This window comes from Sinohyriopsis cumingii, chromosome 17, assembly GCF_028554795.1.
Source record: "Sinohyriopsis cumingii isolate HCF-2022 chromosome 17, ASM2855479v2, whole genome shotgun sequence".
NCBI lineage: Eukaryota > Metazoa > Mollusca > Bivalvia > Unionida > Unionidae > Sinohyriopsis > Sinohyriopsis cumingii.
This window is the reverse complement of record NC_142977.1, coordinates 373591-399861: the sequence shown is the minus strand read 5'-3', so window position 1 is coordinate 399861 and position 26271 is coordinate 373591. Positions and strand designations below refer to the sequence as shown.

At 39.3% G+C, this 26271-nt stretch overlaps 1 protein-coding gene across 1 annotated transcript in view; it reads right to left on the bottom strand.

Annotated features, from left to right (window-relative positions):
* The window catches only part of LOC149777627 (nucleoside hydrolase-like), an 85781-nt gene that overhangs the window by 38874 nt on the left and 20636 nt on the right, over positions 1-26271 (bottom strand). Inside the window, exons 2-3 of the mRNA XM_089938684.1 lie at positions 15228-15414; positions 14512-14689 (exon numbers count right to left, since the gene is read on the bottom strand). Coding sequence (XP_089794810.1) covers positions 14512-14689; positions 15228-15413 — 364 coding nt within the window. The 5' untranslated portion in view covers position 15414. The remainder of the gene's footprint in view (positions 1-14511; positions 14690-15227; positions 15415-26271) is intronic.

Here is a 26271-nt window from a genome sequence, read left to right as displayed (position 1 = left end):
TATCGAAGCTCCCTCACTTTATATGTCAATTCGTACAAAAACTCTCCGGTTAATGTTTCACCATTACTGGAAATCTTAATATTTTTTCCAGTTCAGTAAACATCTTTGATAGAAGTACCTGTATCTTTAACTGTTTCTGCCCACCTATTTTTTACGTCGTAAATCAGTTAAACCGTTTCCATTTATCGCGTTCGTGAAATGTTCTGTAACTCGTTCATCAACAACTTTAGCATTGACAGTTTCATTGGCTAGAGATTATCAACGGTACGTTTATCATTTAGCGGATATATCGCATACACAACTGCAGACACAGCAGGCGCTCATTCATAATAAGGTCTGTCAATGCCGAGTACTAAGAACCTGTATATACAGGTAACCTCAGCGCCACGTTTGATGTATTTATTGAGTGGTGTCCATACTGCTGATCCAGAGGCTACTAGATATTCTACACTGTCGGTGACATTAATTTTACCGTTTTTTTAGTAAATATGGCTAAGTTATCTTTGGTCGCATCCGAAACCCGCAGAATAATAGTTGTCAGCGGGATATTTCTCGTCTTTAATTGTCCTTGTTTATCGTGAAAAATAACGACTTCATTTTGGTCCACATTTGCGAGACTCAAAAGATCAGCGAGTTCTTTAAGATCTGTTTATAACGACGGTAGACGAGTATGCCATCTGCTGGTATACTCGTGCTTGACTTCATGAGGTGGTGTCAGCGATCTTGACACGGTGTCTAGTACGGCAATTATTTCACGGCCACATATTGACTAATCGTTTATTCTCCATGCTTGTAATGTTCAATACCAGACAGAAGTTTGAAGCCCGCAGACATATTTTAAAATTCCTTCGGTAGCGCCAACCTATACGAGTCAAGATAAATAAATCCACGTGGATCCATCGCGTATGCAACCAAGTTAATAGATGGACCAGTACTTCCATCAAGATTAATCATACCGGTTTCAATACCGTTTTGTTGTTTTGGTAATTGATCACACATAAAACACATTTTTGATGTTTAATTCTTTAGCGGCATTAAGTAAATCAAAATATGACATGGGAAGATTCAGCGAAATGTCCCGGGGAGTCTTGGACATCGACAGTACAGTGAATGGGGAGTTCCTGGTAGTCTCAGACCATTCCCTTTTTTCGAATTAGTTTTTAGTCCATGGTCTGTTGCTTTCCTTAATTATATCTCAGCTGCAGTTCCAACAGCACAAAGTGCAGCATATTTTGCAACAGCTGGGGCTTCAACGGCTATCAAAGCTGTTATACCTGCAAGATGTGGAATGTACCACCCGTCTTGACTGCGTCTTTAATGGCACCAGCAGAAAGATTAAGTCATACGCCGATCTTTGATCGTTTGGCTTCATTTAAGTGCCTGGGTTGACGTTCTGACAATGATAGTTTATTCGGACCAGCTTCAATTTTTTTATTTTTTTTAGTGATATATGTATTCCACAATTCCTTTTTAATACGGATTGTAGCTTTTTAATCTGAGCAGGAATCAGAGTAACACTGACATGATGATATGACATTGTGATATCATGAACGATTGCGTTGTCTGAGAGTATAACAGCGATTGCTCTAAAATCACCAGGAATAACTGGTGGACTAGGTTGTTCTGGGCGGTGATCGCGCTACACGAGCTCGGAAGTGTAAATCAACGACAAAATTCAGTCTTCGCAGGGTCGTTGTCAATAGCCTCGTTTATATTTGTGACTAAAGCATAATCACAGGGAACATCATCGATGCAATCGCAATGCACAACATTACTCTCGAGTTTATCACTGAATCTGAACCCATCTTTCGCTTCTTTTGTTTGTGTTAATTGATTCTTCTATCTAGTTCACAGGTCATCTTTATAATGAAGTGTTGGTCTTGGATTTCTTCCCATTTAAATGCTGGGCAATATCAGCGTGTCCGTATGGTAAAGGAAGTGATTTGGAAGTCGCACACGCTTCTGGTAGACGATTTAATATTTTTTGTTTCTCAAAGAGCGGCTGATGATTTGGTGAGTCGTTAACTACATTTGTGTGCGGCTCGTAGTTGGTCATTCTAAAGTGTTGATCCTCTTAAGACTGCAAAGGTTCTTACCGTACATCAAAGTTAACCAGTTGACTCGTTGGGTGATTCAACGTGAATCCTTTGACATTGCAGTCGGTGTGCAATTCTACTCGTTTGTCTCGGTATTCGTAACTATAAGTTTTAGGACCGCCGCTAGCAAAACTCATAATCTTGTTTTGGGGTGCTCGTCCGTCAATACTTCTAAACGGTCTTCTTCAATCTCAAATGAGGATGATGAGAGCGATGGATATATATGCGAATGTTCGTGTCAAAGTACAGGAACCGATCTCTTTATTGGTTTAAGGCTTCGTACAATTTTAAGCGAGCGTGGGCTGTCACATAGGCAGCAATGATGACATTTTCAAATTCGTCGGCCTGTCAAAACTTGTTTTGTTTTTCCTTCGTAATTCACCCGCATCAGATCTTGGCGAGCAACGTGCACGTGTTTCATATATTATTTTTGTCGTAAATCATGTTGTAGATGCAGCAAGGTTCATTATAATTTATATTTATATATTTCTTCCTGAACGTTGAAGGGTGTGAGCGGTACCAAGCGTAGTAGGCTTCTCGTTGTTCGGTGCTCATGTTGTTGATGTCGTTGTAGTGGGCGTCAGGCAAATGAGGCAGGACTGCGTGTTGATTGGCTTCGGTACTTGAAAAGTGCGGAAAATATACTTTGACCAATTCTGTCACTCCAAACGTTTTAGGAATCCGACTTCAAGGCATGGCCAAAGAACTCACGGAATCATTAAACTGTACTTGTCCCACATGCATGGTGATGATTTATGGCCCCTTTCTTGATGACTTTAGGACATTCAGTGCCTTCTTCTGAATATTATTTAAGAAGAAATTGTCCGTAGTACCCAAACAAATTGTTAGCCATCACCGTGGCTAAACGAAGGCAGTATCCATATTTTTCAATGTCCTCTTCGCCCCTCATGTGGTCGATATGGTTTAAAATCCATCGGGCAGAAACGTGAAACGTGGTAGGTCGCCGAAATATTTTTTCACGTCATCTGGGGATCCTGCTGCAGTGGTAGTAATGAAAACCGATAGGTTCCTGGATGCACATTTTAAACGTTCTATGAGCAACGCAAAACTGAAGAATGAGAATGCAGGTCTCTTTCAAGCATTCGAAATCGAAAAAGATGAAGTTCCTTTTGTTCGTTTCATCGTCCGCCTCTTTCGATTGGTATTTCTGAAGGTAGCAATTTTGCTCTAAGTCTACTCTTTGGTGACAAATATGACATCGCTTCTTTCCTTAACAAACGTGCGCCTTGGCATTAGTAGTGCGTATGAGTTGGCCGCAAGTAGAGCACATTCTGAACAGTTGGCAAGCATTTTTCTGCTACGAATCTTGTATCATGAAATGTTGCTGGGAAGACGTAAGGCTGACAAGAGGTCTCTGGCAAGCGGTGCAAATAATTCGTTCTTGTGCTCCGGAGAAGCAGTGTTCAGAAGCTAATGAGCCCCGACAAATATATCCGTTTTGTTTGTCTATGTGAACAACTTCATCTTAAATGCCCTTACCCATTACCCTTCTTATGTGACTCCATAAACCCATTTGACCAAATAAACCCTTAAGACAATATAAACTCATTTAACCCGATAAACCCTTACTCTCTATAAAATTTATTTGACCCTATCACTCCTTTTGAGATTAGAAACATTTATCATAGCATTGTCCATATCTACAGAGAATTGAGCCAGTAGAGGTCAACTCTAATATTGTTACTACGTGGCCTGTCCAACTGAGGTCACCAACTTGGAACACTGTTCCCATTTACCCCCTAAATAGTTTTGACCATAGGAACTCCTTGACGTTACTCGTGTTTACTTCTTGTATCACCCTATATATATTTCCGCCGTTTTCTCTGTATAAAACCATATGACATCCAGTCGTCGCATATAACTACTGCTATGCTCCTAGTTACTCCACCCTGACAGTATCATTCCGCGAATGAAATGTGTTAATAACAATAAAAATGACATCCTTTACGTTTGAACACAGTCATTAGTATGACACAATACACAATTTAAGGAGGGGCCCCGAGTCGTCGAGGGGTATAAAACGCTCTCCGTCACGGATCACTGCCATCTCACCTTTGTTTTCGTGGGTTCAAGTCTCAGATTCAGCCAATGTGGTTATGTAAGAAAGCTTGCCAATAGCTTCTCGTGGGTCGGTGGTTCTTTCCTGGGATTTTCCTGGGTTCTTCCTCCACCATTAATACTGGCCGCCATGTATAGCCTATCGTATGCTGGAAAATGGCGTTAATCCCTACAACAACAACACAATTTAAAGCATATCACTGTCCCAGAACTATGGTAAAATTTAGGGACCTCATGTTATCAATAGATACAGAAGTTAAACAATTGATTTGACTCGCACACGTTGTGAATTGAATTGAAGCAGAACAGAGTCAACATATGCAAATAAATGGCATTTGCCTTTACAAAATATAAAACAGATGGAAAATTTACATTTGAGTATATATATACATTATTTAAATAGTGAAGTGGAAACATTTTTATGCAGATTGACTTTGTATTGTGTACTTGACATTTGTTTGTAACTGAGGTTAGTGCTTTGGCCTACCTGAATATTCTGTTTTTCATGTTTGTCAGTTATAAAAAAAGCTATTTACTGATAATATGAGTTTAAGATTCAGACTCGTTTACAACCTTAGAACGTTCTTGAAGAGAAGTTGTGACCCAGATCAGGGTAATTTTATTGTGTCTTAGTTATGTTAAACAAAATTATGCATTCCTGTTTTACACCAGTCTTAGGAGATGTTAGTTATGATCAGATCGAATTCTAAAGGAATCATTCATTCGAATTATATATTGGAATTGCCTGTTGACCTTTCGGACTAAAATCCAATTTTGTGATTTTTGTGAATTCATTAAAATGCATTCTGGATTATATCACTGTGGTACAAAGACCAGTGGTACATCAGCACATTCACTTTATATACACCTGAACATGTGACAGAACATTTAGGATTATTTGGTATTTATTTCACAATGCTGTACGTTCTTCTATAATTGTCACTTTGTAACTTAAAGAAATAAATGATTTATTGATTTGACAACGTTTTGTCTTCGCTTCATTTCTGTTACTTACTTTAAGAAAATTTAATCGTAAAAATACAAAATACTTAAACTTCAAATATGTACCTATATCTACCCAGAAACGTAAATATCCTATACGTATTATATACTTCATTGTAAGGCTGTCTACTATATGACTCTCATAGACAATTAAATGTTTAGCACTTCACATTGAGCGTACTTAATAATTTAAATATGGAATATGAATATGTATTGTTTAAAAGCTTGCACAATGTCCGAGATTATCGTTGATTAAAAGACGACAGAAAGCAGAAGAGAGGGTGAACAGACCACTTGCTTTAAAGTCCATTTATGAAAATTAAAGCTTCCTACGAAAATGAAAAATAAAAGCTCAAAAATGTCAAACCGAAGCCTCTAACCGAAATCGAGAATTTTTCTAATTTGATTAGTTCATTTTGTTACTCTATCTCTGTCGTTCGTGTATTTCTAAAATTGTATATGTTTTGTTTACCCACGGTGACGCCTATGTGTTGTTGCACCGTCTCTGCTGCTGTATTGTGTGAGTAATTAAATCATCATAATATCAATAATGGACACCTAGATTAGATCAAGAGCGACTAGAGTCAATTAAACAATATATTGATATTCGTTATACTGTCAAGCCGCAACTACAAGGTCGTCAAGAGTCTCAGGTGGAATTTGCAGAAGGTGCAGAACAGTTATTTAAACCAATTGTCGAACCACCAATGCAAATTGTTACAGCAACTGACTCAAAAATCTCTTGAAACGTTACCTGTTGATATTGTTGGCCGTTTTCAAGCAGCTCAACCACTACCCCATCTACCTCCTCAACCACGGCCTGAAGTTCAACCTTCTCAAAAAGTTTCAACTAACATTATGGATAAATCTACGCCAGAAGCTATTGCCGATATTCTTGATCCAGATCAATTAACTAATATTGCTGCGTTTGAATATCGTGATAGAGATAAGTATGTAAAACCCGAATATGTTAAACCTTTAAAAGCTGCCGATTGGGTCAGGGATATATATAGGGTCGCTACTGATACTCCACAGATCAGATATATGGAAAATGTTAATAATTTTACTATTTTTAAATAGACAGTAGATGAGTATATTGAACAATTAAGACAACAAAGGATACAAAAAGAAGAAGAAATGAAGTTGCAACTTAAAGAAACTAAACAAAAAAGGATATTGCGTTCAGCAACAAGGAAGAAAAAGCAGACAAAACAGCAAGAGAGGAAATCTCCGTCATTTCTGGAATATTCAACGTGGGCGTATTCATGGCTATGAAAGGCACACAATTTCTTTCTCCCAGTTAGCCTGGAAATGTATTCGACAGTGAACAGAGGTAAGTGAAATATTGTCTTGAACTGTCAGTTATCATGCAGACGTTTAGATTATTGTATATTAGTTACGATGAAGAAAAAAATAATCGCAGTTAGTTAGTCGCGGAGTAACAAGCGAGATAACTACTTAATTACTCTACCGGAGAGATCTTAGCTTGACAGAGTTATCTCCCTTGATTAATAATACAATATTTGTTTATATTTCTTCGAAAAACCAAATCTGGTTATATTATTTGCGACATATTGTACCGAGCGCGGGTGAATATCAAAATATTTACCAGCTGCATTAATCGATGGAAATATTTTTTCTCCCGTCTCCACATTCAGAGATTTAACAACATTTTTCACTTTTGTGTACTTATCAGTATAACCACCTGCATAATTCTGACTCCGTTTAATAGCCTTTAAATTAATCAAATAATATATTTTGGAATTGAATCAGCATGATCGATCACAAAACCGTGTTCGATTGGTCCGCGGAAACACTCGAACATGAACCTGTGACAACATTAATGTTTCTTCCCCCAACGGAAAATTGGAGATAACCGTTATTACTAACAGAAACGATTGTTTCTTTAGTCGACAGTGCCTGATGATACCGTCACGATATGCCTCATAATTTTTGATGATGGGGTGATTTAAAAACCTTTGCTCCATTTTATATAATAATGTTATTTGTTTAAATAATTATTTTGAAAATCTGGCGAGATAATCTTCAGTTTTTCTTATGACCTTGTCATTATTGTCGGTGTTATTTGTTTTTATTATAATATCTTTTCAGCTCTCCATATTGTTTACCACAACATTGCACACAACTGAGTTTCTCCTCTAACCCAAACACCACACTTGAAATACAGTTTTGGTCCATAGCTCACTTTTCGTACACTTTGTAAAGAAGTTTAAGCAAGCTTTGTTACAAGGAGTTGTGGGACATATCATATGCCATGTGTATTTATTCTTTGTTTGAATCATTATATATATTTCACTTAAATATATATTTGCCTTAATTATAATATGGCGTTTGAATGATTATCTGCAATTGAACCTTCTAAATCTAGATTTGATCTTGACAGACGAACCCTTATCCCATGAAGACTAGCTCTGGTTGATCCGACGCAAACTCTGATCAAAGGTATTCTAGACTCCAAGAATGAATTTCGCAAAGATGACGCAACTCATGTGTGGTCAACATTTAGAATCATGGGTATTAACCAAGTCATCGATGCTACGATGAACGAACAACGATCGGCGACGATTATTATTTATCTCGACAATCAAGTATATTTTTTCAGAGTAAACTTTATTAAGGAAGTGGAAAATACTTAGATTATCAGTGACAAACGTGACCCTGTCCGTCCTCACACTGGAAATATTCTTACGTTAAATAAAAATTCCAAACCAGGAGACTGGTACTGACAAATTGTATTATGAAAGTGCATATCCTGTGACTGCAGTTATTTATGCAATATATCCGCTGAATGATAAACCCAGCGATAGTGATATCAAAATATAAAAGTTTTGAAAATAAATTGAGTAATCGAACATAGTACAAAGGCGATACGTGGAAACAAACTAACAAATCTACGACGTGAAAAAATAAACAAATGGGCTGAATCAGTCAAGGATAAAGGCCCTACAACAAATGATGCTGCTAACTTAGGAATTTTTAAAAAATTCTCAATAATAGTAAAAGCAGTACCAAGAGAGATTTTGTACGAATCAAAATATAAATCGAAACGAGCTCCGATAAATATTATTGATCTTAATGAGTATGCGTGGACATTTGCAGTAACAATACTTTCACGAGATCGAACTGTTAAACTTTACCAAGGATATATATTTGATTTCATGAACGAAATAAGTAAAAGTGATCCTATATCAGTATGGTTATTTCAGAGTTCTCAAGAGAATATCAGCGAATCTGTATCGAATAAATTAAGTTTAACACGTCTGTAAGACCTAATGGCGAGATTTATCGAACATAATCTGTCCAAGATGAAATCAAAATTCGTATGCTGAAATATACCAACGATCATGAAAAGTTGCTCTGTAATTGCTTTACGATTCAATCAATCGCGGCTCAATTTGCTAGAAAGAAAAAAGCATATAAACCAATGAGGTTTGATTTTCTCGATGATATAATATCGAATTGTGCCGAATACGGACACGGTGGATTTCGGAATACCAGATACGATTATAAAGATGTTATCTCACTTGATATGATTGTATCTTATCCCGGAAGTTTTCTTGGAATGGGAGAGTGGTCTAAGTATTTTGAGCGATTTGGATATCCAACACACGAGATGACCAGAGAAATGATAAAAGGATCATTACCAAATTTCGATCTTAATGGATTTGCTTGTATCGAGTCATTCGAGTTTGCCAAAAATCTTCACCCAATATGTTATGTCTGGTTTGGCAAACACTTTTCAGAAAACAATGTGAGCTCCAACAGTATCATTACGGTATATGCTTGATGTAAAAATATTGATATCATTGATTGTAAGTGAAGCAATAATATCATATAGTCTTCAAAAACAAGTTTGGTTAGCGTAGCAAAGAAATATCTTGGTGATGAAAATCATGATTTTACTGATTTTAAGAATAAAATTGCAAAAGATCTTGGCATGATACACTTCAACAACAATTATTTATGTCAAATAAAGACTTTTGTTTTAATCTACCCGTACCATTATGTTATCGACCAGCAGATACGCGACGACAGAATATTGAAGTTGATATACCATATCGTCAGAGAAACAAAATTTTGTGTGAAATGATATTGTTGTAATTCCTGTCCGTGTTGTTGAGAGCGCGTTCACGCCTGACGGAGTCAGGTACAAAACTCCTTGGACTCTAAGATATGCTATAACGATTGATTCATCTCAGTGATTAACTGTTTCTGATATTAATATTTGGATTGTTGAAGATCGAACTGAATGGACACATTTAGTTTATCTCGCAGTGTCTCGAGTCAGAAGAATATCTCAGCTGCAGAGGGTTATTATAGACTTTGCAGAAACTGCTGTTAATAGCAATGATGTTATTGATAATTATGTAGCAAGAAAAAAATTAGTTATAAACAATGTGACAAAAAAACGTGACTTTATTCTCGATATTGAATTTATCATGACGCTGAAACAACAACAAAATACTCATAGTGCAAGCTGTAACACAGTAATGTTGTGGCAGTATTTAAATAATAATCCAATACAATTTAACGTAGATAAAATTAATAGTAATTTTGGTCACGCACGCGAAAATGTGATGCTGACCTATTTTGATTGTAATCGAAGTCGAGGCGCTAGTGTACGAAAGTGAATGCGTTGGTAATTGTGTGTCTTCAGGAATTTCATGTAATTGTTCACTTACAAATCCACATTGAGGAGCAGATGAATCTAGTCTGTCGATTGCAGGTCTACCATTGGATCTTACCACGTTGGAAACTGTATGTGTCGTAATACTCCAATTAGGATCAGTTGCTCTTTCTTTACCACCTTCAAGTTCACCAGGCTCATATAAATATCTCACAGTCTCATTACCTAGTACTGGCTGTTTTGAAAAGTCATGTCGTTGTATTTGTATAAGTTTTTTTGTGATTGCTTTTATGGATTTCATAGCAATTGCACGAGTAATTTCATTATTTAAAGCAGCTATCACAGTTGGTAATCTTGCAAGCCATTTACGAGATCTCATATCTTTCTGAATTATTTCTTTCGCATATTAATATCCAAACAATCTCTCATCAAGTGGTCTATTAAATCGTTCAACAATTGATTGAATGATCACGATGAATTGCAGTATGTCCTCGTCTGATTTTGACGTTATGTATTTTTTATTAGAGATGATACTGCACCAAGAAATTCCTTGCTATGAGCAACCTGTAGTACCTGGGCCATCGCAAGGGGCCTCGTTGATAACTTCTTTCAAAAGCAGATACAACTTCGGCTGTTGTTTTAGTTGATAGTGGTTCTGCTTTTTTATATCTACTTGCAACATCAACGACAGTTAACGCACATTTGTATGTACGTGATTAACGTCTACCAATTTTAATGGTATCGTTTGGTAAAAATACAATATCTACTTGATGAACTTCATTAGGAGTGCTGACATCAAAATATGCATGCTGAATCTTTTCAAGTGGTGGTAGGTACATTTGCGATATTGTCTGTCGTGCTAACCAATTTGCAGCAGTAAAACGTGTAACCTTTACTGCATCAGCAATCAACAAGTTTACTAATCGCTTCTTTACCCCTCAAATATCTGTTTGAGCTATATTAAATCGATTTCATTATAATAATAATAATCGGTTGAATAATTATCGGCCTTTAATGCTAGTTTACCTTTCATCGCAGATCTTATCAACCAATTAGCTAATGATTCTCTGAAAGATTTATTTTCTATGGAATTTAACGAGTGAATCAACTTCACATCGGCAATATGTCGTTGTTGTAAATGTTTATTTGTATACGCTACGCTTGATAATATAAATAATAATAATAATAATAATAATACTAATACAAATTAATGAGGACTTTGTATAGCGCCTACTCTTTAGAAACACTAAGCGCTTTACAACATTAGACAACACATATAACATAAGAAACATATATAATGATATTATTACAGAAAACAAACACCATGAAATTAGAAAACATACAAACAAACTGTAGATATTTAAGGTAGGGAACATTATTAGATCTTTACGTTTGGTCTTGCAGTCGAAGTAAGTGTTTAAAGATCAATCTTGAATGGGATCATTGTGTCTTTGTGTCTAAATTCAGTGGGCAATTCATTCGACGCTGCTCTGCCCTGATATGCAAAAGAACGTTGTCCATATGATTTCGTTTTCGTAGTGGGAATAATTGAGTATAATATTGTCAGAAGAGGAGCATACGTATCTTGCTGGTATGTACATATATATCCGGTCGGATGGGTATGTTGGACTAGAGTCCGTCAGTGAAACTAGCACAGAGAACAAATTTTGTGTTTGATTCTGGATCGAATGGATAACCAGTGTATGGTACAGATCCTCTGGGGAGGTGTGCTCTGATCGTGGTACTCTAAGTATGATCCGATTAGCTGTGTTTTGAAATTTTTTAAGTTTCTGAAGTAGATATTGAGATGAACAAGACGGAATTGAGTTACAATAATCTAGTCTTGATAGTACTAGTGAACATACAAGTGTTTTAGTGGCATCAACTGAAAGACATTTGCGAATGGAGCTGATGCGTCTTAGCTCAAGATATGCAAGGCATGTTGGTGCAACGCGAGAGTACTGTTCAGAGTGACACATAGGTTTCGTACTGACTGTGAGCATTTAATGTTGGTGTTGCTGATATTTATTGTTTGAGATAAAGGATGTGACTGGAAATGTCTTTGTGTTGTGATCAGAATGGCCTCAGTTTTATAATAATTCATCTGTAGCTTGTTACATATCATCCATGATTTCACACCAGAAATGCACCTCTCTACACCTTGGATAGTAGCATCAACTTCAGTTGGGTGGCTAGATTTGTATATTTGGGTGTCGTTTGCGTACAATTGGTGAGACAGTGGATGATGATCTATGACAGTTGAGAGGGGCTGAGTGCATATAATGAAGAGAACAGGTCTCAGAACAGACCCCTGTGGAACACCACAACATAGATTAACTGGGCTGGAGTGTATTCCATTTGCAGAGAAAAGTTGTGCACTGTTGACCAGATAGGACCTAAACCACAGTAAGGCTGTATCATGAATGTCAAATACGTGCTGGTGACATTGAAGTAATATATCATGGTATATTGTTTCAAATGCTGCCGACAAATCAAGGAGGGTAATGACTGTAATCCTTCCGCTATCCAAAGCAGAGAGAAGGTCATGAACTACTTTCAGAAGAGTAGTTTCAGTACTGTGGCAAGGGCGATATGCAGATTGTACATTGCTTAAAAGTCTGTTTGAACTCAGATGAGATACAAGTTGGGACAGAATAACGTTTTCTAAGATTTCTTATATGAATGGGAGATTAGAAATTGGGCGGTAGTTCTTTTAATCGTTATGGTCTAGTGTTGGTTTCTTCAGCAGAGGCTTTACAATGGCAGTTTTGAAAAATGATGGGAATTCCCCGGATGAGAGAGAGGTATTAAACATCAGTTTGTGAAGACAATACTGGATCTAAGCACTCAAGCATCAGTGATGTTGAAATTGGATCAAGTTCACATGACTTTGGTGCACTCTTCATCACGATTGTACATACTAAATCCATAGAGACAGGTTCAATAGCATTTATTGGATAATCTCTATGTCTTCGTTGATCTCGTTCGTCAAGTCGAATATCAGGTCGAGTTCCAGGACCATAATAATTATATCCAGGAAGAAGTTTTTCTCCTGGATACTTAGCCCATGGAGCTCCTGGTAATTTTCCTAACGAAGCAGCGATATCATCACCTGTCTTCTTACGAGACGAAATAAATTTGCATCTTTTTGTATCACCTTTTGCACAGTTACCTGTAAGTGCACGCTTTTTATTTTTTGTTGTGATTTTTGTTAATCCACTTGCGGGGTTGGATGCTCTTCATCGAACACAATATAAATCCATATTATTTATTATATTTGTTTGACATAGATGTCATTGATTTCTCAGCGACACGAAAGCAAAAACCAGTAAAACATTATCCAGCGATACCAAAATCAGATCAATTATCATGGGTCTGGTAAGACGTAATTATTAGTTAATCTGATAACGAGATGCTTACGTGGGATAAGTTATATTTAGAAGCTCTATCCGTAGATGATTAGAGATGTTACGATGGACTTAAATTTTTTAATGAAAATGCAAAATTGTTGGACGAGGACGGTAATGATATTATGAATTTTATCACCCATATTGATGAAGCCCCATCTGTAGATAACCTCAAACGATTTATTAATAATCTCGTAGTATACGATGATATGATGCTGGATAAACAATCAGATCTGTCTCGGATATTTTCTCGAAGCAGGCATAAAAATACCGATGTTACTCATCGATATACACAAACACCTAAAGTGATCAGAAATAACTGTAATATTTAAGTTGTTTTTAATGGATTTGATACACATACTCTGCGAAACATTCATCAGACTTGGTGTTCAGGGTATATGGATATGATCAAGTTCAAAAACTTCTTTTCAAAAACACAATCTACCCCACGCGGATTTATCACGAAGGATTTACATGATCCTCGATCACGATATCGTATAGATCTTAATCAAATCTTTAGTAGTGAGACTGATATAATAATGATTAAACTAATCACACACTATAGCAGCAGAGAGGGTGCGACCACAAATGAGTTTCTCGATGGGTAAACAAAACACACACACGAAGTTTGAAAAACACGAACGAGAAAGATAGAGTAACAAAATAAACTAACCCAATTAGAGAAACTCTCGGTCAGTTAGAGGCTTTGTTTTGACGTTATTGATCTTGTATTTTTAAATTTCGTAGGAAGCTTTATTTTTCATAAATAGACCTTCCAGCATGTGATCTGTTCACCCTCTCTGTTGTTCAACAACATAAAAAGGCAGCTAAGTCCTCATTGGATAAACATAGTGAAATCAGGGTAAATGATTGCACTAGAGGTAAAAATAGGATAGGGAGCCTACGTAAAGACATGATGGTGGTAGGATATGTCTGAAAATTGCGATGACGAGGTTTATCGTATATTGGAAGTGCCATTGACCGCTAAATATATAGACATGACGCGAATCTACATTGGGGACCGGAACATGTCTGAATGAGCCTGTTGAAAGTTATTTACTTTGTGAAGGCTTGGTTTTTTCTGTTTGGCTCAACAGATAATGCATGAATATAAATGTGACGTCAGTCCATGAAAAACACTTCTTGTATACACTCAATCATAGCGACGGATACATAACTATCTAACTGATGTGCTGGGTGTTCAAGAGTTGCCTGGATACGTACTATGCACATACTAAATTAGAGGTGGGTATGGAGTGACCGATATGTGAAGACCTACCTTCAAACTGTTTTGACATGCGCAGAAGCGCCTGCACAGCGTGCTCATCCTTGAGATGCTCTCTGTCGAGTGAGGATGGATCTGGCACGTCCCCTAATCCATCCGTTCCGTGGTAGTGGATACCGTTCAGCTTTCTGACACCTAAAAGGGACTCCTCACAGCCATAATATACGGGAATCTTCAATAAAAGTTTGATTTCTTATCAGGATTGTTTCTTATGTTTATTTATGATAGTATTAATATAATTTGTATTTCAGTATACAATTTACACAACTTAAAAGACTGTTCAGCCGAAAAACTAAAGTCAGCAACAAAAATGGATGATTAATAGTCTGTAATTTTTAAAAGAATGTCAGAATGAACTAATGCGGATCAAATATTCACGAAATATGGTGATATAATCCTTGCATTCATGAATGAATTTTCACTCAAGCACACACACACACACACAAGCGCGCACACACAGACACACACACACACACATACACACACACACGCACACACACACACACAATAATGCAAGGCTGGTAGGAGCACAAAATGCATATGTCAGCTGCATCGTGTATTGGCGGTCCACTCTGTCAATGTGCATGCATACATGCACAAGCGAGAATGCAAGACAACATATCTTAGACAATGTCAGTAAAGTAAAAAAAAAACAGAACTTAAAAAAGAAAACAAAACACAAATGATGCTAAATATAATGTAATACTCACATCCGTACGGTTAGCGACCTTCAAGACCCTGAGTACATTAAGAGTCACTTGTTTGACGAGGATATTTCCCGACACTGTTGTTATGCCAACGACGTCGACACCTGGGTAACTCAAGGCCATCAAAATGGCGTTAGCGTCGTCAACTCCAGCGTCAGTATCAATTATCATCACTCTTTTGTTCGCCATGCTGAGAAGAAAAATATTCACAAATATACAAAAACACAAAATACAAATGCACACAAATGTACAATAACAAAAAATACAAATTTACACAAATGTAGGAAAGACAAATATGCTGCATGACAGAACAGAAAATCCAGTTAATATCCTTATTGTTTTCAAAAGATTTGGAACAACAGTAAAATGGGAATTTGTATTTTAAATCTCAATTGTTTCCAGGAGTCGAAAAACATTCCTTTTGATGTTTATCTTGATTTGCGGGTTCGAGCCTAGGTCAAGTTATAAGAAAGACTTTTAAAAAACGGTACAAACAGCTGCCTCGCTAGGAGTTCAGCATTAAGAGGGTAGTGTTAGGATTGGTCGGCCTGGTGTCAAGATAATGGGACTGGGTGGGACATCATGCTATATATATGTGGCATGATTCCCCAGTGCTAGACGTCACTATAAACTGCCACATTGCAGACAACGTAGCGATATGACTAAACATTTATTCAAGCTAAGTTATAAATCCATTAAACACACACACACACACACACGCACACACACATACACACACACACACATATATATATATATATACACAGACACACACACATATATATATATATATATATATATATATATATATATATATATATATATATATATATATATATAAGTAGTTAAGTGGGCCACTTTACCGTCAATGGGAATTAGCATTACAAGACCCCTTGGGCAACTCTAGCGTCAAGGGAAATTTAACATGGAGAAAAATCGTGGGCAACTCTAGGGACAATGGGAATTTAACATAGAGTTTGGGTCTGTCTAGGGACAAGGGAAATTAACATGGGGAATAGAGTTTGGGCTTTTGGGATTTTTTTTTTTTTTTTTTAAAGTTTTTTTAAATTTTAATTTAAAAAAAGGGGTAGGCAATGGAAAGGCTATCTCTTTTCGAGAAATATGGCTGGCCTGAAAAGGGCCTTTGGGTTTTCTTCTGCTTCTAGTTTCTTCTTTTTCTCCACCAAGTTCTTATTTTATCTCCAACACTCTTTCTCTTCTTTTCTTTCTTTTTTTTCTCCTGCTCTTCTTTCTTCTTCTCTTCCTCCTCTTCTTTCTTCCTCTTCTCATTTTCTTCTTCTTTTTCAATCTTTTCTTTCCATTTGCTTATTCTTATTCTTTCCTCTTCATCCTCCTTCTCCTCCTTTATCTCTTTCATGGCACCACTAATCTTGTCCTTTACCTTTTTTAAGTTATTAATTTCCATCTTTACACGATGGGGACTATAGGAATAATGGTCTTCAACCAGTCTTATCAACATCTGCTCCATCATTCCTAAGTTGTCTAAAACGTCTTGTAATGTTTGTATTTTGTCCATTTGGTTAGAAGCCATCTTCTTTTTTTATTCTTTGCAGAATGGTTTGAACGACGAATACTGTGGGTTCTTATACTTAAAGCGCGTACGTGAAGGAAAACATCCCCCTAAAACGTAAAATTGATCTTACGTAGATCATGACCAAACAATGCGCGGACGTGAAGGAAAACATCCCCTACTTTTTCATTTCATATAATAAAACCCAAACTATACTCTCCACATACGCTAAGAAGCAATAAACAAATCCATAATCTACTATCCACACAATCGTACGTGAGGGGGTACAAACACAAACACACAAACACAAACACACAAACACATACGCTAAGAAACAATAAACAAAATCCATAATCTACTATCCTCACAATCGTACGTGAGCGCTTACAAAACCCAAACTATACTCTCCACATACGCTAAGAAACAATAAACAAATCCATAATCTACTATCCACACAATCGTACGTGAGCGGGTACAAACACAAACACACAAACACACAAACACATACGCTAAGAAACAATAAACAAATCCATAATCTACTATCCACACAATCGTACGTGAGCGGGTACAAACACAAACACACAAACACAAACACACAAACACATACGCTAAGAAACAGTAAACAAAACCCATAATCTACTATCCTCACAATCGTACGTTAGCGCTTACAAAACCCAAACTATACTCTTCACATACGCTAAGAAACAATAAACAAATCCATAATCTACTATCCACACAATCGTACGTGAGCGGGTACAAACACAAACACACAAACACAAACAGACAAACACATACGCTAAGAAACAATAAACAATCCATAATCTACTATCCATACAATCGTACGTGAGCGGTTACAAAACCCAAACTATACTCTCCACATACGCTAAGAAACAATAAACAAAATCCATAATCTACTATCCACACAATCGTACGTGAGCGGTTACAAAACCCAAACTATACTCTTCACATACGCTAAGAAACAATAAAGAAACCCATAATCTACTATTCACACAAACATACCTTAGCTCTTATAAGCAACAACACACAAACACATACCCTCACACTATCTTAGAAAAGAGTTAGTGTTTATATTCACACTACTCTACCTACACATTAGCAAATTGATGGTTATTTCTTTTCTAGAGTATTGGGTAGCCCTGAAAAGGGCTGTGTTTTTGGAACTTCATGGACACCTGGTTAATGGTGGCACCTTCCAGGCCTGGCGCCACATACACATCTTATCCCCCAGTTACTTTTTACTTTTTTGGGGGAGAGAGCAGAGGCAGGATATGTCGCTTCAGAATCCCAATTTTCGCTCTCTGGGATTCTGAAATTTATTCTTCTTCTCTTCTTTTCCTTCTCCTCCTCCTCTTCTTTGTTTCTTCTCTCCTCCTCTTTGTATCTTCTTTCCTCTTCTTCTTCTTCTTTATATCTTCTCTCCTCCTCTTCTTTTTTTCTTCTTTCCTCCTCCTCTCTTATCCTTCCCTCCTCCACAATGGCTTCCGCGGCCAGTTCATTGAACAGGCACCTGGCATATTCCAGATGCACATGAAGTTCCAACAGTTTAGACAGTCTCGTGTTCATTTTTGGTGTTGATCAATCAACAAGGGTAGCTAGACTGCCCAGCGAGTTTCAATTTATAGTGAAAGCGCGGACGTGAAGGAAAACATCCCCCTAAAAAACATAAAATTGATGTTACCTACATCATGACCAAAAACTACAACGCGCGGACCTAAAAGAAACACTCACTCACTTTTTTATGCTACCCATCACTATTTTAAAATTTTTTATAAATCACTTCATTAGACTATCCACATACGCAAAGCAATCCAATCTAACTCCAAATATACACCTCAAACACCAAAAAAAACCATGATTTTAATCTACTATTCATACCAACTTACTTACTAACACACAAACACATACCCTCACATTTTTTAAAAAAGAGTTAGTGTTTATTTTCACACTACTCTACCTACATACATTGGCAAATCGATCGTTATTTCTTTTCTAGAGTATTGGGGTAGCCCTGAAAAGGGCTGTTTTTTTTGTTTGCTGTGGCATTCTTTTTTTAGTTTCTAAGAATGCGATGTCCTCTGAGGATAGACTTTCTGGCGATAGGTCTGCTTCTTCGGAAAGAAAAGAAGAACTCTTTGGTGTCGATACGGCAATCGACAAAGCCTCTGTCAGGTTCAGGTTGCTGCTGCTGCTGCTCTTGTTGTTGTTGTTGTTGCTGCTGTCTCTGAAGTCTGTACTTCTCTGTCCATTCTTCTTTTTCCCTGTTCATTTCTTCTCTGAAGAGCTCTTCTATCAGGTCTTCAGTGATTTTTAACATTCTCACATTCTCTATTTCTTCTGGCTTCGGTATCAGACTGTGTCTGACCCTATGCAAATTCACGTAGGCTTCGTTGAGTTTAGCTAGTTTGGAGCACATCTTCTTAGGATGATGAGTCGACAATGGATGGTTAGACTGGAAATAACCCGGTTCTTAAAGTCAAAGCGCGGACGTGAAGGAAAACATCCCCCACACGGTTTTTGAGTCGCAACGTTTAGTGAGTGTTATGAGAGGGATAGTAAGAAATGAAAGAGCATCAATCCAACATTCTTATAGCTAAACAAAAGACAAAGGCATTTTTTCAAAACACAACATTTTTTATTCAAAAATCACTTAACACTAAACAACAACTCTAACATTTTTAACAATAATCCAACAATATAACATCAAACAATTTTTTTCAAAACACATTTTTTATTCAAAAATCACTTAACACTAAACAAAAAGAACTCTAACATTTTTTAACAATAATCCAACACTAAAAGTTTCTCCACAAGGTAAAGAGGTATAACAGTCTTCCATGGTTTCTAGTAATCTAGGATGACTTCTCTCAAACTATTGATTTCTATGGTATTATCGAATTCTGCATACAGGATGACGTTCACCGTTTCATCAGGGTCTCGGTCTTTAAACTGAATTTCCACACGAATCTGGCCGGATTTTATAGGGTGGAAATGTCCCTCGTCGCTGCCTTGGTCTGGAGTGAAATCGAAAGCCCACAAAGCGTAGCCTCCTGCATAATCCTCGTACGTAATACCGTGACTGGTATTGGTTCCTAACTGTCCGGTGGCTTCGTACAAGGACAAGTACGATCTCAAGTAATTCTTCTTGGTAAAGTCAGGTTCGAAAGGTCGGGTACACAAGGTCTTGCCATCGCGACTGACTTCGATTTTGGACACGCCAAAGTGTTGAAAGTAGAAAGGATTTTTTTCGGCAGCTCCGTTGAAGGCTGTATTCTCGACGATACCAATGATCAAACGTTTGGGTAACTGTCCTTGGAATGGTGAAAGTTTTCACTTCCACGCGTCGTATGGGATACTTGGCAGTCGTTCTACTCAACGTCTGACTGATGTCGTTTCCCACTTTAGGTAACACTTCCACACGGCGTACGTAGAGTCTGGCTTCTAGGATTTTGGTTTTGTAACCATCACTATCAGCCATCAAATGGAAAGCGGCACTGCTACGATTCAGTCTCAGGCGGACATCCACCCCGTTCAGCAAATACTTTTCTTACAACCACATGTCCAAATGCAAACGATCCATCAGTTCTAAACTTGTGTCGGCTCCCGTGATTCTCTTTCTTCGTTCTACAAATCCATCATTGTTGTCTTTCTTTTCATCAGTTTCCAATATTTCAAACTTGGTAGGTTCGTCAGCTTCCCATACCACACAGGCATTGAGATGAGTGTTCTTGGCATCTATTCCGTACGTCAAGAGATTTTCCAGGTAGGCACGATAAGGGTAAGTATCCATGCTGCTACTGACCAGTTTGTTATTCAAGTACAAGTCCACTCCACTGAACAAGGAATGCATGAAATTGTTGACGGGAGCTACTGCTTCATCGTTTATAGCACCTCCAGTCTTATCTAGAATTTTGACTTTCAGGTACAAGTAACTGCTATTCAGATCGATGTAATCTTCGGGCTGTCCTTTGATTTCAAACTCGATGGGAGCGGAATCGGTCAGTGAGGAGACGGGGTGAAATTCCACCCACTGGGATTCTTGCATCGTCATCATCGTGGGGGGCATGGCAAACAGATCCAGTTCCGTCTTGGAACAAGCCCAAGATTCTCGGTGCATCATTTTTTTGTCTCTTTTTTTTCAATAATCGAAAACGACTCAGTCTCGAACGGTTCTTCTTTTCTTGGCCTTTCTCGCTTGAAGTCTGGTGAAAGGGTGTTTTCTTCGTCGTCTCTTTCTGCCTTGTCCTTGCTGAATGCCTGACTCGGTAGCGTGCAGGGCATTTATAGGTGTTTCTCGTTGGCCTAAAATGTCTCTGCCCGTTTGCAGCAAGACATTTTTGCCTGCCCTCATGAAGGCTTCTTTAGGGTTTTGTTTGTCGATGATGACATTTTGGAGAAATTCTTTGCCTTGCGTCAGTGCCGCTTCTTTCAAGGCGTGCAATCCGCGTGTCACCATCGGTTTCAACACTGGGGCCACCGAACGAAAGGCCGATTTTAACATGTCTCCTAAACCGTGTCCTCGCTGTCGAGCAACCCCTCGGTACACTGGATACATGACTTACTTACGAGTCGTGAGAGAACCGTTTTCGAAAATGGAGTTTCACCGTGACTTTTCCTTTGGTTTAATGGAATATTTTGTCCCAGATCTCCTTTTATAGCAATGTTGACCGTGTCCAAATACGACTTGCTGACAGGCAAATAGTGAGGATGGACAAATTCGCGGTGGACGTGGTAAGTGTTTCCACCTTCCTCGTCAGCGTTCGTGACAGAATCCACTTTGAAATTAATGACACGCAGTAACGGTACGGAGGTGTGTCCCACCACGTTGTACTCCACCACATCGGAATACACGAACATCAAATTCAGTCCTTGGTTCAGTTCTACCGGGGCACGAAATAACTTGCTAAAAGACTCGTTGTCGTAAACGATGGGTAATTCGTTTTTCTTGAGCATGGTCTTTCTCATGTCCATGTCTCCGCCCAACATGTCAAACAATTCAGGACAAAATAAAATGGACAGGATTTTACTCCGTTCAAATTTCATCAAGAAGCGACGAGCTGCTTTGTGGTACTCCATGGTGACACTTTTGTTGACATGCTCCAAAGCTTTCAGAAACACGACATTAAACCTGGAGGTTATGGTGCTGACCAAATGTTGACCACTAAAATAATAGCCTGGGGGAATGAACAAGTGATAGGTGGTGTACTTTTGTGTACGGGTTTTCTTGTCATATTTGACATTGCTATCCATCCACTGTTGCATTTGCTCGTCATGAACTTCCACATCAAAAAAAATTTGATTGGGAAGGACATTGAGGACTTGGGTCGGGTGAATCATTTCTACTAAAGCCACTTCCCAATGGGCTTCGTGATCTAACTGGATGGCTTGAGGTAATTTGGCCGTGTAACAGCACAACGTGTTCTTGGGAAACACCTCCATGGAACTGTCACTGGGTAAAGTTAAGTAAAATTGGTTTTGGTGACTCATAATTCAAGAGTTCTGTGGCTGTCCGAGGGGTTACTGGACGTCAGAGGCGTGTCTCCGTCTAAAATGGGGTTCTGGTTGTGATTGAAGTGGTGACTGGCACTGGCACTGGACACAAGGTTCCCGGGGTTCCCGTTCGAGGAGAATTTCAGGGAGGGATTAGGAAGCAGGTAACCGATGCAACTGCTCAATAAAATGGTCCACAATTGTTTGTCTCCTTGTTGCAAACTCAAATTGGCGATGGCTGCCCCGATGACACAATACACCACGAAGATTTGGCAGAAAAAGACGATTTGCGTTTTAGGCACACGTTCTCCACACCACACCCACGAGGGTTGTTTTTGTAAATCTTGCACAGAAGAACTAGGGGAAGGAGGAGTGGTCGACGTAGCTGCGTCTGCTGTGTGAAAAGGCATGATGGTCACTTCTTTTTATAGTCGATGACTTGCGAAGCGTCGATCCAAGAATCAAAACTGGGCGGATATCCTTTCCAACGTACTTTGACTTCTTTGACACGTCGTTTGCCCACTTTACGGGTTCTGCGTTCGAGAATGCTTTCGATGTCGTACACGTCGTCTTCTTTTTTGGTGACACGTTGTAACTCGGGCAAATAAAACGTTCCTTTGAGCACTTCTCCGTTCATGTCTTCCAATTTATAGACGGCAGGATGACGGCCATGCACTCGTCCAGTGACGCGAAACAATTCGGTCGTCCAGTTAGGTAAGTAACCTTTGTCGAAAGTGCGTTTGGTTTTGCCAATGCACACCCAATCTCCTACGGCCAACTCTCCACTTTTCTTGGGGACAGCCCTCGTCGGGGACGTACCAAACAGGCGCTCAAACACCAACACTTCGTTCTCGGGAGTCACGTCTTGCGGGGCACGTCCGATGCTTCGATGGTAAGATTGGTTGTACGCTTGCACCAGGTGCGGTAAGATGTCGATGTACTTCAGAGTGTGGTGATGCGTAAAATATTTCCACATGCGTTCTTTCAAAGTGCGTTGAAAACGTTCCACGATGCTGGCTTTGATTTCGGGATTCTCGGTGGTAAAAAAATGAATGTCACGTTTCTTTAATTCTTTTTGGAAAGCTTGTTTCAGAAATTCGGTACCTTTGTCCGTTTGCCATCGAAGAGGGTGACGACCGCTTTGTTTCAACACTCGTTGCAGGGCTCGCACTAACTCGCTGCTCGATTTGGAAGTCAAGGGCACGACCCAGGCAAATTTGGAAAAGACGTCGATGACACAAAACAAATATTTGTAACCACGATTGTAGCTGGCCAAATGAGAGACATCGGCTAAATCGGCTTGCCATTGATGATCGATGCCTTCCACTCGGGTGCGACTTCTGGCAAACTTGCGTCGAATGGGTTTGTGTAAAGTGTAGGTAGCTTGTTCTTGTAACCATCGTTGCACTTGAGGTAAACGGAGACTTTTCAGTCGCGTTTTGGCAGCACGATACAATTTTTGAACTCCTGCGTAACCTGCAGGATGCGAGGGATCGTAGTAAATGCTGGCTAAGACTTTTTCCATTTTTTTGTGTTGGTTGGTGTGTTAATAAGACACCCACTCTTGGAGGATGCTACTCTTTTTCTCTTGGGGTATTTTCTTGGATTGGAATGCTTTGCGTGTGCGGCCAGCAATAGGCGTCGAAGAGGAGACGGATGTCTGAGCGGGGGATATCGGTTCTTGTTTCACTTCTGTCTTCACTTCTGTCTTCACTTTCTTTTTCTCTTGTGAGGAAGAAGGGGTGGCCTTCATCTTTTTAATCCATCCAATTCTGGAGGTAGGTGGTGTTGTTAACTTGCGTACTTTTTCTGGTGGAGTTTGAAACCCTTCCTCTTCTTCTCCTTTTTCTGTCTTGGTCACTGGTACTGGTGGTAGTGGTACTGGTACTGGTGATGGTGCTGGACTTTTCATCAAGGTCTTAAAATCTTTCAGAGTGGGTAGAGCTGTTTCGTCTAAAGCTTTCTGGTGAAAGAGTTGCAGTCGTTGCAAGAGTTGACCGTACTTTTGCGATTTTTCTGTTTCGGACAAATCTTGGCGATCCATCAAGGACTGCAATTCGTGTTGTAACTGGGACATCTCGCTCAAATGGGGATTGGGAGGTAAATGCGGGGTGCGTTGTTCTTGCCACCGATGGTATTCCATCCATCGTTTGTAAGGCACTAAAGCTAGTTTTCGTCCTTCCATGGGGTTGTCAGGGGTCGATTCTGAAATCTTGGGACTTCCGAGGGCCTTTTTATCTTGCTCCCACCAGTCCTCCCAACATGGTTCCCAAGACTCCTTTCAGTATGGGGCCTAACAAGAGAGGTAAAATACCTCCACATTGCACTAACATCTTCTTTTTTTGACGAATGGGAATTTTCTTTCGAACCATTTGGCGAAGAACGTGACGATGTTTGCTTAAGCATTGTTTCTGGTGTTTGGACAAAGGGATCGTGCCTTTCAAAACGTTCAAACAACATTCGCACACGGTATCGATGACCTCTTTGGAGGCCGTTTGAATGAATTTTTTTCGTAGGGGTGGAGAAGCTTTGGACAGGACAGATAACATGTCCCCATGTTTGGCTAAACGTGGTGGCAGTCCTTTCCTTTTCTTTCCTTGGGGTTTTCTGGAGGGTGACATCTTTGAGTCTTCAGGAGCACCGAAAAAACACTGATACCCGAGTTGCTCACAGGCCTTTTTTATACTGGAACGCGTCGCCACTGATTGTCTTTACGTCGTATCAGTTTGAGGACAGGCATGACACGTCGTGCAGGGGTACGCAACGGACTAAATCGAGCCAGTTCTTGCTTGGACAAATCCAGTAAACTTTGTAACATGCCCGATCTTTCTTGAACTTTGATTTTGGGAGAAGGTACTTTGTGAGCAGCAGCCACTGACACTAAATTGGAAGGTCCTGCCACTGGGGAAGTTCTTTTGGGGGTCATCAACGGAGAAGTTCTTGGTGTGATCAACGTCTCCAAGTACTCTTCAGTTCTGGGTGTCATTAACGGAGAAGTGGACAAACGTGAAGCTGCCGGAGACGCAGTCACCGCTGTGGCAGGTCGTGGTTTGCGAGTGTAAGGTTGCGTCCTGGCCGAAGTGCCTCTCTTGCGACTAGTTTTCTGTGGACTTTTCTTTTTCTTGGGGCTTCTTTTCTTTTTCCGGGGTGGTGTCTGGTCAGAGGAGGGTCCTGCCTCTGGAGAAGTTCTCCTTGGGGACCTGGTCTTTTTCTTCTTGGGGCTTCGTTGGACTTTTGTCTTGGGTATAACTTTGGGGGCATTAGGATCCCATCTTAAGAGTGAGCGAATGATGACCCCTCCTAGAGTACCGCTCCCTTCAGGTTTCAAAATGATTTGTTTTTTGGTTTGAGTGTCGATGCGGGGATCGGCCAGTTGGACCAAAGCGACTTTGTTTCGATCGAAAAAGCGTTTGGTTTGATGAGGAATCTGAATGATTCCTTGGAGTAATTGACGTGCCGTCACCGTGAACCATCGTAAGACTTCTTTGAGACTAGCTTCTAAGACACGAGCTCGTGTTTGTGGATCTTTTTCTCGACTGATGCCATACAAGGCACGAATCAATATGACGGGAAGATGCGACTGAAGGGACGTCATGTTCGCACTGAGAGTGAGACAGACGAAAAAGGGTCTGAGGTTTTTATAGATTTTTTTATGGGGAGTGAAATGAAGTCGAGGACGGAGACGTGTACAGGACAGGCCCTCCGTCTTGGCACCAGTGGTGAAACAAGTGGGTACGAAATCGCAAATCCTCGGGAGTCGTAGGTTTCAAATCGACGAGTAAATAGGCGTGTGGAGTTTGAGTGGCATCGTCGTACGCCTGAGTCAGCCAAGGCGTTCCTAACTGTTTGGCTAAGACTTGCACTTGCGATTTATCTCGAGGGGTTTTAAACAAGACCACGTAATGCGCATTGAGACTGATGGTGCGATGGGCTTTACTTTGTTGAAACAAATTTTGGGTGATGTAAACGACACTGGCATTACGGTGATGCCCTTTGCGCGTGAACCAC